Below are 17142 nucleotides of genomic sequence, written 5' to 3' on the forward strand. Positions count from 1 at the left end.
ACATAAGGAAAGTTATCATGCCTATAAATTTTAGCACAATTTAAAGGGATCTAAATATGAAAACTGCAGATTTAGCACATTTAAGTGCTTTATAAGATTTGGTGGCATGTTCAGAGAGCCCAGTGGTTCTCACCCTTAGCATACATCACAATCACCAGGAAGGCTTGTTAAGTACTGTCATCTGGGTTCCATTCCCAGGTCATCTAATTCAATAGTTCTGGGCTGAAGGCAAGAATTTGCATTTCTTACAGGTTTCAGGGGATGCTGCTACTGGTGGTCCACGGAAATACTCTTTGAAAACCACTGACTTAGGCTAAACCTCTGTACTTTAAAGCATCTACTCTTCAAAAAGTTCCTCACAGCTACTAACAGTTGCACAGAGCCATGGCAGCAGAGGTGACAGCAGAAAGAGGACTTGCCCAGAAGCCTTGGGTTATTTTTTTCAGTGTCTTTATTTACACTTTTTTACCAAAGACCATCTCTATTTCTGGAACTGCTTTATTTTAAAGGAAGTTGGGGCCTTACTTTGCTTCTCTCCCCTCTGTTCCATTTAACAGAAAGGATGACAGCACACACACACCACACACACGCACACACACACACACACACACACACACATTCACAAACATTCATTTGGAGGCTGAACTCAGCCCTGGGGGCAGTGGTTCAGGGAGGCAGTTTGCAGAGCAATAATTGGTTCTACCAACTAAAGCAACAGTGCATATTGGTCATTAGAGCAGACCTGCCAGCATCCTCACTCTTCTCCTATTCTGTCACCAACACAAAGCAATCGGACTGCCCCTTTACCTTCCCCTTCACTTCAAGGCAAACCTATATGGCTATTGGAATATGACTTCATCAGTAAGAAAGACTGGCCAAGAGGAGCACACTCTCAACAACAGTTCTGTGATTTGTCCTTAGGCCACACCCACCTTCCTAGGGATGCTCCATTTTTAGATTAGGCATCATCATCTTGAGGTGGTGCAAAAATTGCAAAGAAATCTTACTGTCATGCTTTGAAGACTTAAGAGAGGGCAGGCTTGTCTTATTTAACAAGGGCTGGTTTCTAACACTTCTTTTTTTTCACTTATGGGATATTTCACTGATATGAACACCTTAGCAATTGCTGGATCACTTCAGCCCTTAGCAAATGATGAAAGTTTCTAAAAGTCACTGCAGTTCCATGAGTACTCGTGCATAAAGAAAACAAAGTATTTCAAGCTATTTCCTACTTCCTTGATTCTAGAATTCATGTACATAGTGCATGGTGTACATTAATTTTTTCTTGCATATAATTAAGTATCATCTATGTAGCAGGCAATATAATTGGATGTTTTATAGACATTATTCTGTTTAAACCTGACATGAGGTAAATATTAATAAGCATTATTATTACCCTGTTCCAAAGGCTGGCATTTAGTTTGAGGAATGCTAAACATTTTCTGATTGCTTTGAAATGTATTAGGACAATCAATAATGGCAGCAACTCAAAATTCACTTAATCTAGAAACCATGGGATCATTGCTGACCATGCTGGGCATGGAACACAATCATGCTGCCCCTCTGTTGTATAGCTATACAGTAAGCTGTACCTCTTTTAAGAACCAGGCAGTTAAAGATCCAAATATCAGCATATCATTGGCTTCTCGGTCGTGATAAGGGATGCCAACGCTGCATGCTTCCCAGAGGTCACCCTTCCACCTGTCCAGATTCCAAGCTGAATACCCTATGTCAAAGAGCACCACGTAAGGACTCCCTTCTATCAGCCATCTTCCAAAACGTACCTGCCATATAAAGAACACAGAGCCATATTATCATGCTAAGTAATGCGAGGGAGGAAAATGTATTTGTGCTTAGAAGATACAAACTTTACTTAGAACTTAATAGCAGATTATACAAACTATATGGGAAATCGTAGTGATAACACAAACTATCTGGTGTTTGAGCCTGAAGATGGAATGGGCTTGCATCCATTCACCTAGAATCTCCGTTTTGCTCTTCAGTAAATTTGGTCATTTATAAAGAAAGTATCTATAGCTCATGTATGCTTTCCTGTGACCTTAAGCTCATAGTTTTAGGATTTAATTATCGTCTATTTTTTTATGATAGTCATAAGATGAACTACTTTGTATCTTTCACAAATTGTAGTTGGATGTAATTTCTACTGTGTCACTTATTTATCTTTATGCAACAGGACTTACAATATTTCTTGCTAGAAAAAAATTGTTTCTGTAGACAAATGTATATGATTTCTCTTATTCTTCCTATCAAAAAAAAAAGTGACTCAAAGTATTTCTCAATATGGTTGACGCCAGAGATTTTATTTAAATACATTGCCCAAGATACATTATCTCTTTAATCTAGCAGCTCAAAGTCTAACCTATTACATTCTTTAAATTGACTGTTCATCATTTCAACATTAATTTAGTCAATCACAGACTTACCTCTAACGCTTGTGCCAATTTGACCCATTGCACAAATGCTGAAATTAGACAACACTGACTCTCCATCTATTCAACTTACTGCACTTTCACTCAGGCTGCTGATTGATGCCAATCATGTATATTTGTGCCACTAAAACATCATGACTATACATCAAAGATGTCCAGACATTCTTTTATCTACCCTTGAACATTTTTTAGAATTTCTTCCTTCAAATTCTCTTATTTTAAAACTTGCTTCCTCTCATAAGATGACATTTAACCCCTACCTCAGTGAGATCATCAAAAACCTTGAGTGAGACCATCCTGAATTCTTCATCAACTTATCTCTACTTATATTCATCTTTTATCTCCTGTTTAAGTGAAAGGGGAGAAGAATGATCTTTTCAATAGGGCTTTGGATCTTGTTCCCTCTCCCATTCTCAGTGACCTTACTCTCTTCAATCATCCATTTCTTCTGAACTTTCAACTTCTCCTGCCTACTAGATATTTCTTTTTGGCACATAAATATACTCAGGTCTCACTCACAGTTAATAAAACATTAATTCTCAAAACCATGTCAATCTGAAACTAATTAATTTATCTTTCCTCTTCATAGAAAAATCTCATAGCCATAATTTTTGTAGCCCTTTTCTCACCATTCTCTCATTCATTAACTTACTGCTATCTTATTTAAGCGCCCCTTCTCCTTTGAGGCTATATTTAACAAGTTTACCTTGTGTGACCTTAATATATTGCTAAACCCAATTGACTCTGGTTCAATCCTTTGTTGACTTAATCCCTCCTTCATACTTGAATCTCTCTTTTCCTTTGTCTTGATCTCACTATTCCTATTGTGACAGCAACAAATTATCACAAACCTAGTAGCTTAGAACAATACAAATTGATTATCTTACAGGTTTGGGAGTCAGTAGACAGAAATGGGTCTTATAGTTTAAAATCAACATGTTGAAAGAGTTGCATTCCATTTGTATTCTCTAGAAGAGAAACTGTTTTCTGGCCTTTTCCAGCTTCTAGAGGCCACCTACATTCCTTGGCCCCATCGGCCATCTTCAAAACTCATCACACCAACCTCTGCTTCCGTTGTCATACCTCTCCTCTGATTCAAATTCTATTGCCTCCCTCTTATAAGAACTCTTGTGATTATATTGTGCTAATCCAGGATAATCCAGGTAATCCAGGATAATCTCCCCATTTTAACATAATCACATCTACAAAGTCCTTTTTTTATATAAGGTAATATGTTCACAGGTTCTGAGAATTAGGATTTGGATATCCTTGGTTCTCCATCACTGTGCTTCTCCTTCTACAATCTCTGACTTCTTTTAATGTAGATGTTCTAACACATTAACATCTCCGAGGTTTGGCTCAAAACTTTTGCTCTTAGTCTATAAACTTCCACTGAATACTAATATCAACACTCATTATGTCAACTACAATTTAGACACAAATGACTTCCCCAGAAATATGTCTACTCTATACCTTCTGCTGAGTTCCAAAACTACTATACAATTCGCTACTTTCCCATGGTTTTCACAAGGTGCCTCAAAAGTGTACCTATTTAAAATCAAGTTCATCATCTTTCTCATAAATCTGCTCCTTTTCTCTAAGTAGCTGAATAGTCTTCTCTTGTGAGTTCATGTGAATTGGGTTGTTTTCCAAGAATAGTTTACTAAGACTTGTCAAGTGATATGCCCATTAGTATCCATTACCTGGCAGCCATGTTTATTCATTGTGTCCATTGCTTTTCTAATAGTATCATTTATAGGTTCACACTGTTCCACCTGAGTCTTCATGTTTTGCTCAAAATATGGACCAATCAGAAAATAATTGTCTCCCCATTCATCTGCTGTTGTTCTGGCCTTTGTCTGAATCACAGTATAGATGCCACCAACTGTTAAAAATAAAAGGTTACATTATCATTATCAGGTTAGGAATTCAAGTTAAAGAATAAAGGCATGGAAGTGAGTCCTCATTTTTAAGTGTGTACTTAGGACCCATCAAGCACAAGGGTTTATTTAACTTCCTAAAAGAAAGCTTTTAAAATACATCAATAAATGGTCACCATTAGCTCAAGTCATGCATATTTTAAAGCCCCTACTGGGTGCAGGTCAGAGACCAACAGGTTGTCAACAGCAGAGAAGTACATTTCGAGAAAACCTGAAAATACAATTGGAATGAAGCAGTACTTGGCTTAAAGCTCTAGCCACATTGAATTGTCAAAGTTGGAACAAACAGCTATTGTCATGACTTGTGACAGCAGCAGTACTCACCTTGCACCCCTTCTTCTACAGTGATACAAGAAGGGTCTAAGGTATGTCCAAATAATGGCCACTGCTGAAATTATGAGCAAGTCTCCAAAGCTAAAGAGCCACTTCCCTTCTAAGGTACCAAACAAGGTAGCTTTTGACAAGAAGAAAGAGCTGATAGATTTTGAAGGGGAATGCTTGACCCAACCCTCATGTCAAACCCAGTGACACAAATATAAATTTTCATACGGTATTTCATTTTTTCCCCCTCTGGCATCACTAACACCACTATTAATACACAAAAATATGTACGCTCTCATAAAATATGTATACCCTTGAATCCAGCAAGTCCACATATTGAAAATTGTCCTGGGAGGAAACAAAAATATATGTATAAGGATATTTATTGAGACATTATAGTGTTGAAAAATTAGAACCAATTTAAATTGAACTAGTTAACTCACTTAACCTAAGGCTCAATTAGCTCATCTATTCAATGGGACGAAAATAACAGTTTGGGCGAAAAGGCAGGTCATAACAGTAGTATTAAAAATTAAGGCTCATTGAAAAGGTGATATTTGAGTAAATACTTAAAAAGATAAAGATATAAACAGGTGGATATCATGGGGAAGAAATTTTTCAGGCAGAGGGAAGGGTTAGAGCTAAAGCCCTAAGTTGGGAAGTCAGAGTTCACATGGAGAGCAATAAGCATTCAAAAGGAAAGACTTGTGGTGGAGTAACCAGGTAGGAAGAATAGAGAGGACCAAAGGGAAAAAGACATTCTTGTGGTTATTTCTTGTGCTGGCTCTAAACAATTATCTCATATGAGAATATGAGAACAGTCTGAATCAATTTCTTCCTTTTTAAATTTATTTTAAGGGTTTTTATTAAAATATAGCTAACATACAATATTATATTAGTTTCACGTATACACCATAGTTATTCAACATTTATATACCTAAAGAAATGATCACCATGATAAGTCCAACAACCATCTGACAATGTCCCACACTATCACAATACTATTGATTACATTCCCCATGATGCGCATTGCATCCCCATGACTATTTTGTAACTACCAGTTTGCATTTCTTAATCCCTCCACCTTTTTTACCTTCCCCCTAACCTCTTCCCATCTATCACCCCAAAGAATCTAGTACCCATCTGACATCACAGATAGTTATTACTATATTATTGACTATATTCCTTATGCTATAACCTACATCTGCATGATTACTGTGTAACAACAAGTTTGTACTTCTTAATCCCTTCCCCTTTTTTACTCATTCCCAATCCCCCTCCAATCTGGCAACCATCAATATGATCTCTGTATCTATGAGTTTTTTTCTGTTTTCTTTGTTTATTTTGATCTTTAGATTCCATATATAAACAAAATCTCATTATACCTGTCTTTCTCTGTCTGACACTCCAGGTCCATCCATGCTGCTGAAGATGGCAAGAACCCACTCCCTTCCATGGCCAAGCAACATTTCATTGTATGTATGTACCACCTCCTCTTTATCCATTCTTTCACCAACAGACCCAGACTGCCTCCACCTCTTGGCCATTGTAAACAATGCTTCCATGAACATATGGATACACATGTCCCCTTGAAATAGCATTTGGATTTCTTCAGGTAAATATTCTGAAATGGGATTACTGGGTCCTTCTTTGTCTCTCTTTACAGCCTTTGTTTTAAAGTTATTTTGTTTGGTTAAAGTATTGGCTACCCCAGCTTTTTTGTTTGTTTATTTCATTTCCATTTTTATGAAATATCTTTTCCATCCCTTTACTTTCCATCTTTGTGTGTCTTTCAATCTGAAGTGATTCTCTTGAAGACAGCAGATGTAAGGGTTTTGTTTTCTTATACATTCAGCCCCCCTATGTCTTTTGATTAGAGTATTTAATCCATTTACATTAAAAGCAATTGTTGATAGATATGTATTAGGTAGCTCTACCTAATACATAGGATGGCTGTCACCAGTAGTGGACCTGGGTAGCTCCACAAAAAGCCAGCACACCCCAAAGCCTGCTGCCTTCTGCTGGCTCCCTTAAGATTCAGCCCCTGATAATGCCTCGTGCAGTACAAGAGTTGGGTGAGGCAGGGTCTCAGGGAGTCACTAGAGTGGGAAGAATTGTGGTCAACTGGTTAATGTAGACTCTAGTTTGGTGCCAGTGCTGAGCCTGGAGCTACTCAGCAAAAGTCTCAGAGCACACCATGGCCATCTGCTGCCCACCTGGGTCCTGCGAACTCTGATAGTTTTTCAAAAAAGAGTGCAGTGCATGTGGGGTTGGCTGTTTTCGGAGAAAATGCCTCTGGTGTTGGACAAGTTGGGCGGGGCAAATTCTCAGGTTGTCAGCAGGGTAGAGCAGCAGAGCTCACCAAGCCAATCAGATTAAGATTTGGCCTGTGGGAGAGGCTTCAACAAATAAAGGTAGCAGCCATCTACTGGCTGCACAGGAGAAAGATTCCACACAAGGAAGAGAGCAACTATCCTCCAGCCCTCCTTCTGAAGACATACCTCAGTCTGCCCCCCCACAACATGTCCCCGATGCTCTCCCCACACCACTGAGTTACTGTCCCTCCACTGGAGCCCAAGGTGAGTGCCTGCTAGTGAGAGACTCTGTTTGTGGGCCATTTAAGAGGATATCTGGGTTTCCTGCATCCTTCCATTCAACCTGGATAGTTGGAATGCACACTGTTTTTCACAGCTAGATGTTGTGGAGGCTCCTCTTCCTGGCACCAGTACTCTGGGCTGGAGAGGCGGGTGTGGGGTTGGGGTCTTTTGATCCTCTGGGGGGAACCTCCATAGCTAAAATATCCCTCCTGGTTCTCAACCACCACATGGAGGTTTGGGGACAGCCTATTTCACGTTTCCACCCTTCCTATCAGTCTTGACATGGCTTCTTTATATTCTTAGTTATAAAACTTCTGTTCATCCAGACTTCAGCTGGTTCTCCATGTTTATTATTCTACAATTCAGTTGTAATTTTAATGTGTTCATGGAAGGAAGCCGGCCCAGTTTTTATCTACTCTACCATCTTGGATCTCTCTCTCTCTGAACCAATTTCTTGAGCAATATTTTGTTCATGAGCTATAGGCGAGGGGATGACTCAAGATATTCTGTGTAAACTCTCAAAGCTAATACAGGTCCTGGCACCAATCTGCAATTCCATTTCCAAGAGCAATTTTATTACTTGTATAATGAAAAAAAAAGCTTCTTATTTTTCACTATAGTTTTTCATAAGGTATATCAATTCATCAGGATATAGGGTTTGATAGTTACTGCATCTCTTAAATTTCTTATTTCAGTAACTTAGACTTTAATAAATCTAATAGATAGTTACAATCTATGGCCAAAAGGTAGAATTGCACTCTGCAAATTTTTCTTTAAGCCTGAACAACTCAAAATATACTTTTTGGTAAATTGCTTTTGAGAAAGAAGACACAAAACACAAATGTTGATACTACTATATGATACTAACAGAATTCATTCATTTATAAATGAGAAGAGTTAATGTAACTCCCAAAATGTAAATATTACATGCAAGCAATTTTCATATGAGCTTACATAAACTTATTGTCCTTAAGAACTTCATTGTTAAGAAAAGGCTTTTTGACTGTACTTAAAATTGTCCCTTGAGCAGTCTGATAATAAGAACAGTATCACAGCTCAGATGGCAGGTGATGAGGATAGCATGGGACACATGAAGAGGATCTGCAAATTCTGCAAGCAGAGGTTTCCAGATTGATTCACTTAACCATTCAACAATGAATCTGAGTCTACTAAAATTGATGCCAACATCGACCACATCTAAATATTTTCTCAAATTCCAGAAAATTTAATGAACTGTATAAACTGTTTGTTAAGGAAAAACAAATTTAGAGAAATTGTTTTAAAGGGCAATTAAAAAAATTTTTCTTTAAAATTTAATATATATATGTGTGTGTGTGTATATATATATATATATATATATATATATATATATATATATATATATAATCAGGGTGCCAAAAAAATGTACAAGTGGACACTTTGGCCAACGTTGCTCAAGCAGTAGTTTGCCATAATCAGAAGTGTCTGGATGCTGATGGTAACCATTTTGAACTACTCTTGTAATTGCAGAAGTCAAATGTGACTTGTATTCATCTTTTGTTATCACTATATATTGAGTATTACAAGTTTAATACCGTTTTTTCCTTTTTTAAAATGTGTATACATTTTTTTGCTATATATATACATATATATATATTCAATTTGAATATATATATATGTATATATATATTCAAAACCATTATCCATAAAATGCAAATGCAAAACCTTAAAATAATTTTTCTTTTTCCATAGACTTGTTTCCCTCATCTTCATCTTATGATGGGTAATATATTATCAGCAGATGGTTCACATTTATTAAATGCCTTATTCACATTTTTGTTCTTGAAAACTCTTTTATTTGCAACTATATATCTTGCCCAGAGATCTTATAACATCCTTGTTTATTAGATTATGTGTTTCAAATTCTAATATACTTGGGTAAACGCAAACACATTTTTATTTGCTAAAGAACATAAAGGAGAAGAGAAATTCTTTATTTTAAAAATATGAATCATTAGATTTGGGAATTGAAATGTGAAGATGAACATAACTAATTGTCTGCCTCTTTTTCCCACTTGAGGCCTTCAATTTTAATATGGATAGTCCCCAAATAGCCTTAGAGTGTTCATAACTACTATGGCCATGTTATTTCAGCCTACCAGGAATAGAAACATAAAATTTAAAAATAAAAGTCCATCCCATATTGGCTGAGGCCTGATTGTAAATAAATCTTTCCTCCCAGGGCTCTCCTTGTACAGTCTTTCCATGGGGAGGCCCACTTAATGCATTTCATATGCTCAAGCACAATTTTATCCTTCCTCTATCCTTCCTGTATTTATATATCAACTAGTTTCCCTCAATTTTTATTCTATTTACTACAAACTCCTCTCTTGGCATGCTAATTATAGGTAAGTGTGATGGCTTAGACATAGGGTTGTTCTTATTTTCAAATTTGGAGTATAAACCAGAGAGTCACCAACACATATTTATTAATGAATTATTGTTTTAACACAGTGTTAGCTACTGAATTTGAACTTACCCTTCACTTTCAAACATGTACTTTGTATTTTATTGATCTATATTTTTTTCCGAAACAACATGGGAGCTATCTTTAGTGTGAGGGCAAAGTATCAGACCTTTCATAAGAAAGAAAAGATGAGCTCCCATGGCATATATGTTTCATCCAGAAACACTGCTGATATTGCTAAAACCAAGACTCCAAAGCAGTGTGGAATATGGACAGAAGCCAAAATAAGGCATTTTATATATACATATAATATGGGAGTATCTTCACTATTTTTAAATTCTTAAAAGTTACAGAATTTGGAAGTCATATTACTTCAGTATGCATAGCTAATAATCTTACCCTCCTATCTCAAGACACAGTTACAGAAGGAAGGGTAGTCACTACCTTTATAGTTAAAACACCATTCTCTGAGGTAGCATGGCTGGTAGGATAGAAAATAAATGCTACTGGTGACAATGGTCAACTAGTATTTGTGTGCCCAGTGCTTTGCTGGGTCTGTTATTTAAATAAAAAAAACTGCAGTCTTGGGCAGTGGGAGGTGAGACACTTAGAGCAAAACCACGTGCACACCCCACGACAGTGACAGCACCATGTTTTATATAAGAGGGACTCAGGATGAAAAGGAAGTGGGAGACTAGTGCTCCCCTTAAAGCTATGTGTATACAAAGCATGGTTTTTCCATAGATTGTGTTTCATGTGGTGTGGCTTGGGATGCCATTGATGAAGCCACTGCACATCTATCTATACCAGGCAAAGCAACCTCAACTCCTAGTAACTGTGTCCCCATGATTGTAGCAACCCTGTTCCATATCTTTTTTTTCCAATTTTCTGCTTTTGTGTTTAAAACTGACCCATGGAATCACTGAAAGACAAAGCCATTATCATAATGGATGATCCAACTCCCTCATTTTATGAAGAAATTTTATGAAGAAATAATAATAATGCCTACAGAGTATTTATTAAATGTTAGACACTGTTATAAGTTATTTATAATTGGTATTTCTTTTAGTTTTCACAGCACCATTACAGGTAGATGCTATTATTATCTTACTTTTTAGAAGGGGAAACTGAGGCACAGAGAAGCTATGAGATGGATCCCACATCACATGGGTAATGATGGAGCTGGGAATCCAGTCCAGGCAGTTTGACTCCAGAGCCCAAAGGGTGGAGACAGCAAGACTAAGTAACTATGTGGAGGAATAATTGATGGATCTTTAAAAATGGTGGTGTGAGGGACAGAGGAAGAAAGCGATTGTATCACAAAAAGATAAACTTCTTTAGGTGTTGGGGAAGGTGGAATCCCTTCTATTCTGCTCTAGAGAAAAGCACTTGGAAAACAATACTTAGAGGAAACAACTTTTTAAATTATGGCTCTAGGCACTTCTACATTAACAAAAAGGAACCCAGGGGTTTAGAGAACTTAGAGCAGTGGTTGTCACATTAATTATTGAGGCCTTTGGAAGTCTGATGAAAGCATTCAGTCCTTTTGTCCGAAAAAGCATTTACACATACAAGTATGAGCCATATTTTCAAATACAATTCTACAAGGTTTACAAACTTTTTGAAGTCCACTTTTAACAAGTGGTCCTTGATAACACCTTTAGAACACCTGCCTCAGAATAGTGGACTTGCAATCATGGTCAGCTTCTACCATATCATTTTGACTGTAGTTTTCTGAGTTTTTCCATGTGTCATTCCTACCATGTGACCCACCGCAATGGCATCTAGTTTAAGGAGGGAACAGGTAGAAGTATTATGTCTGGCACTATGATGGCTTAGCGCTAAAACAAGTTGTTTTTAGTTGATTTTAAAAGAGAAGCACTTATTTAGTGACTAAATTTCAGAAGTGTTCACATGTATTAAATTAGCATTCATTATTTGACAATATTCATTAAACTCTTTTTAATGATCCTAAATATCCTCCAAATGATAATTGGTCCATAGTCTACAACGATTTGGGTAAGTCTGTGCAGAAGAAATGATTGTAGTAAGAGGTTTGTCCCAAACCCCAAACTAGATGGAACACCTCCCCCCCCATCACACACACACACACACACACACACACTATATAGTCTTAGAGCATCTTATTCTCTTATTCTTATGCTTCTCATGTTTGACTATAAATGCATATTCAATGTCTATCTTCCCGCAAGTTTGTAAATTCTGGAAGATTGGGAATCAATTCTGTATTGTTAAACTCTATGCCCCTCATCTCCCAGTGCTTGACACCTAATAGACACTTCATGAGTCTTTACTGAATAATAAGTGGACAATAATAATAAATGAATAAAAGCAATACATTTGAAGGGTAATATGAACAAGTGTAAAAGATTATTTTAAGGTCTGAGAATTAGCATCCAATAATTTAACTATGACTCTCTTATTTTTATGTTTTACACATTTTCATTGTTCATTGGCAAAAAAATTCTGTCAGTGAGGGACTTTTTTCCTCTCTAAGAAATCTTTTGTTTTCCTGGATATAAATGCATTTCTCCTATTTGCCACAAACCACTGTAAGATAGTGGTTTCTCCATCATTCATGAAGAAAGTGATGTTCAAGTAGTTTAAGGGACGTTTTTTACAAAGTCTTAAAAACCTATGGTCTTTAACTATAAGTCTCATGCTCTTTCATCTAGAGAACATTTCCTTAGGCAATAGATGCTTTAATTTTGATTACTGTGCAGTAATAAAAGAGATAAGTGGACTCAGAGGAGAACTAAATGCTAGTCCCAACCCTGCCCTTTACTTGATCATTTAATGCTTATAGGCACCCATTTAATCTATGAAATGGAGGGGCTGGCTTCATGATCTCCAACATGCCTCATATCACTGCTATGAACTGCAGGAAAGTAAAAGTTCAAAATAAAAAGAAACTATGTTGTCAGTGAATACATGCTGTCAGGATGAACACAATAATTGTCTATTTATATAAACATTTCTAAAATTCAGACTGAAATAAATATTAAAATAAAGATATGTTGGAGATTATATCAACTTGGCTAAATCACATTGTGGGTCTCCTTTTGACAAAAAAAGCTCCCTTTTTCTTGCATGGGAAATGAAAGAAAGTTAAATATCAAAGGCAGCATAGAGGTTGAAAATAAATGTATTCATTCCTTCATTCAAAACGAAAAATTCCTGTGAGCATTTCCTGTGTGCCAGGCACTTCTAGGCCTTGATATCAGCACACATGTTATCAGGATATAAGATCCATGGATAAGAGTCCGTTTTCACCAGTGTGTGCCCAGCACGGGGAGACAATGCTCCATTAATGTTTGCTAAATGAAGAGAAAAGAAGGAAGGAGAAGGGGCCCTGTTCAGGTGCTGGAACTCACACAGACACCTTCTGTACTGTTTCCTAGTGCTAGAATCCCCCCATGTTTTCCCACCAACAAGTTATATCCTTGAGTTCCTGCCTACTCTGTAGAGAAAACCTTAAAGGCACAGTCTGGGATTTATATGTAACAGAGACGGCTCTGTTCCCAGGAACTTTGGGCATATTTAAAAACCTGGAAAAAGAACATTAGAAACAGCTATTTATAAAACACTTCACTTCTATGTACTGTGTTTCCCCCAAAATAAGACCTAGCTCGACAATCAGCTCTAATACATCTTTTGGAGCAAAAATTAATATAAGACCCGGTCTTATTTTACTATAATATAAGACCAGATCCTATCTAACATAATATGTGATCAGGTCTTATCTAACATAATATAACATAGGTTGCAGTACTCTACCTTGCATTCTCCAATCCAGCACAAATGAGATTATACATTATTGAAAAATAATTTTAATTTGATTTCTTTTCTTATTTTATAATTTCTATGTATATGTTATTGAAGATAATTACTATTATTCTTTTTAATAAGTGTTCAATATCATGCCTTCTGAACTGCTTCTAAGTTAAAACTTTAATTCCAAGCTAATCTTGAATTATTAGAAATATTATTAAATATTTCATGTAATTGCTAACAGTATATGGAGTTAAAGTTTCTAATTGGTCCTGATCAGGTACAGTTCTTCCTAAAATAAAGTACAAAACTGTGCTTTTGGCTGAAGAAAAAAATCATAAAACCAAAAAAATAAATAAATATTAACTTTTTATTTCTATTTTGTCATAAATTTGTTATTAAATTTCAAATTTTAATTTAAATGCACATTCCCTGGCAAAGACTAATATTTTCAACTCTCCCTTCAACACATACACACGTCTAAGTTTTCACTGCCTGTGGAAATATACAAGGTAAAATGCAACATAAACTTACACTCAGTTTGAATACTTTCCTTACTCACTGGCAATTCATTCTCACTACTTCATTCTGCTCATCTACATTCTTCAGCAATCTGACAAGTAGCCACCTTCAGGGCCAGTACAAACCTTTATTGGTCACTTCCCAAGCGACTTCAAAGAGCAGCAAATCCTGCACGGGAAGTTCTTCAACTTCCCACTGAGGAAGCCCGCTCAGGGATGTCACAGAGAGGGATCTGCCTCGGAGCATTCTTCTTCAGTCCTCTGACACTTTTCCGAATCCCTTTTTCAATTGAGTGAAATCCTGGGAGCCGTACACTTTAGAGACACGGAGGTTCAAAATTGGTAGATCCCAGGTTTTGGTAGCTTCTCATAGGACTAAACCAGGAGAATGAAATCCCATGCGCTTCTCAGAGAACTCCCAAGTTGAAGGAGGAGTTTTCAGCCCCTCTTTACAGTCTTTCTGGGCAAGTCCATTGGAGACAGTATCGCCAGTCAGAATCCACCCAAACAACCCAGAGAAATCACAGAGAAAATCCACGGGTCTGGGGTTTAGGCAAGCACCCCCTCTGATGGTGGCATCTTCATAGGCTGATCGTGATGCCAGCCCAGACCTTTAGCCCTTGTCCTTTGGACCGAATTCCTAGAGTCACATGATCACCAATGCTTATTTCATCACTCTCAAAGTGATCCAAGATTAGCAATTCTCCTTATAAAGTTTGCAGACCATTTAAGATCACATGTACAGTTGATTGGGACGTGTTTCTATGTGTTCAGTCCCTTTAGATTGCCTGAGTATTGTTCTTTGTTATAGAGCATTAAAAAAATTATTCCTAGTTATTTTGTTCTACACCTACAAATTGAGTTTTAAAGATAAGTATAGAGCTTGGCTTCCCTTTTCTTAATTACTTTTCTTTAAAATTTCCTTGTGAAAAAATATAATTGCCAGTGTGTCTTTGGACATAACATAATCAGAATATCGTTTTGACCCATCAATAATTATCAGATCATCATTTTAATGAGATAATATAAATTAATTTTAGTCCTATTTGTACATTTACCTCAAATATTATCAAACTGACAAAGAATAATTTAATAGATGTAAAACTATTCAAATATGCGGGGAAATTGCAAAATATTTTAGCTTCTGAAATATGACCAAGGTCACCTTGCGAATAAATGCCATATATTTACTTTTTCATGTGTTTGTATATAGGTATGCATGTGTTAATTTATTTACACACACACACACACACACACACACACACACACACACACACACACATAGATACATTCTATATTGTTCCTAAATGAAGTACTGACATTCACAAGCATGTTTAATTTTGAAACATCTTACTTTACAGATTTAGCCTATAATCAATATTTTTATATCATTCCCTATAGCAGTAGAATTGAAATTCACATAAGAATTGAAATCCTTCTTATTAGAATTACAAGCAGAATTCTCAAAAAATAATTTGTTACTTGTCAGTACTATTACTATTTTTATTATTTATTATTACTATTACTATTTTTTTACTTATTAGTAACCTTTTATTAGGTCTTTAGCCATTTTCTGTATAGTTGGCCTGACTTAAGCCTATTTTAACAACTTAAGATAAATAAAACCATATTTCATTATCTGATATTAATAAATCAACATGAATTAAATAGATTAAATGTCTTACATGATTCTTGACATATTTGATTCTTATCTTTATCTACAAAAGTAAATTTAAGCAGTTTATTACTCATTCAAGTGGTAAGAAAAAAAGTTATATGGCTAGTCAAGAAAATCAACGACCAAAATAGTAAAGATAGAAGCCCAAATTATCAAAATAACTTTTTCCTTCACAAAATGATTTGACTGTATTGACATAACCTGTGGGAGTCCTGCAAACACAAATTCCAATAAAACCAAACAGAAGGGCATGTTGACAAGAAGTGAGAATGGGATGACAGGGTGATAACAGAGCATCAAGTTTGTAGTGTTTAATCTCAGCAATCCTGAGATTGCTTCTTCCAAGATTGAACAAGCCCCAGGATAGTCAATTCTCAATACTCAAATTGCACCGTAAGACTTTATTCATTTACAGTACGTGCCAGGTACCACGTGCTTGGGGGCAAGTTCAGTCTGCCACTTAAGTAAGTTTTGGTCTTCTTACTAAAATGGGGATAAGGCCATTTATACAAGTTACTTAATATAGTGCCAGGCACTATACCAACTACTTTAGTAACTTTTCAGTCTTATCTATAAGACATATATATATATAGTGGTCTATTAAAAGCTTTCCCTAGAAACTATGGTTACAATTGAACAAGAAAGGAGTAAAAGGAAGGCTTATTTTTCTTTCTTTTTGTTTTTTAATATTATGCCACATGCATATATTATCTGCTCAAATAATTAATTACATTTTTGGGGGAAATGACCATAGATCAATGAAAATATTTTATGACATACTAAATAAAAATAAGTAGCGCATAAAAAAGAATAGTGTGATTGATTCAATTTTGTATAAAAGTATACATACACCTCTAATCATGAAGTATATATAAATAGAAGACTGAAACAGATATGAACAAAATTCTTACAATGGTTTTCTTTAGGTGGTAGTGATTCTGATTAATATTTATGTGGTCCTTTTTCTTTCTCTGATTAATATTTATGTGGTCCCTGCAATTTGTCTGTGATAAACCTGTATACATATGAAGCTCTGACAATTAAGTTTGCAAACTCATCCTGAAAAAAGTGCTACATACTTCATTGCTGAATACCACTACGGTCACCTTCGAAGTACTCACTTTGGGAAGCTATGCACTGACGCCAGCACCTAGTCCACCCTTCAAAGTAACTTTGGAACTCTTTTTCTGGAATGGCAAGCAGAGCTGTCATCACATTATCCTTGATGTCCTGAATGTCATCAAAATGTCTTCCTTTCAATATTTCCTTTATCTTTGGTTAAGAAAAAAGTCACTGGGGCCAGATCAGGTGAGTAGGGAGGGTGTTCCAATACAGTTATTTGTTTACTGGCTAAAAACTCCCTCACAGACAGTGCCATGTGAGCTGGTACATTGTCA

General features: G+C 36.2%; 2 protein-coding genes across 2 annotated transcripts in view; one reads left to right on the forward strand and one right to left on the reverse strand.

Annotated features, from left to right (window-relative positions):
• SPX (spexin hormone) overlaps window positions 1-6318 on the forward strand; it is a 48203-nt gene extending 41885 nt beyond the window's left edge. Inside the window, exon 5 of the mRNA XM_074325940.2 lies at window positions 6123-6318. Coding sequence (XP_074182041.1) covers window positions 6123-6304 — 182 coding nt within the window. The 3' untranslated portion in view covers window positions 6305-6318. The remainder of the gene's footprint in view (window positions 1-6122) is intronic.
• The window catches only part of GYS2 (glycogen synthase 2), a 48613-nt gene extending 33922 nt beyond the window's left edge, over window positions 1-14691 (reverse strand). The window contains exons 1-3 of the mRNA XM_019738138.3: window positions 14194-14691; window positions 4154-4335; window positions 1593-1784 (exon numbers count right to left, since the gene is read on the reverse strand). Coding sequence (XP_019593697.1) covers window positions 1593-1784; window positions 4154-4335; window positions 14194-14314 — 495 coding nt within the window. The 5' untranslated portion in view covers window positions 14315-14691. The remainder of the gene's footprint in view (window positions 1-1592; window positions 1785-4153; window positions 4336-14193) is intronic.
• Between the last annotated feature and the right edge of the window lie 2451 nt (window positions 14692-17142).

The sequence above is a fragment of the Rhinolophus sinicus genome, chromosome 1 (assembly GCF_057876585.1).
Source record: "Rhinolophus sinicus isolate RSI-liver-muscle chromosome 1, RSI-T2T, whole genome shotgun sequence".
Classification (NCBI taxonomy): domain Eukaryota; kingdom Metazoa; phylum Chordata; class Mammalia; order Chiroptera; family Rhinolophidae; genus Rhinolophus; species Rhinolophus sinicus.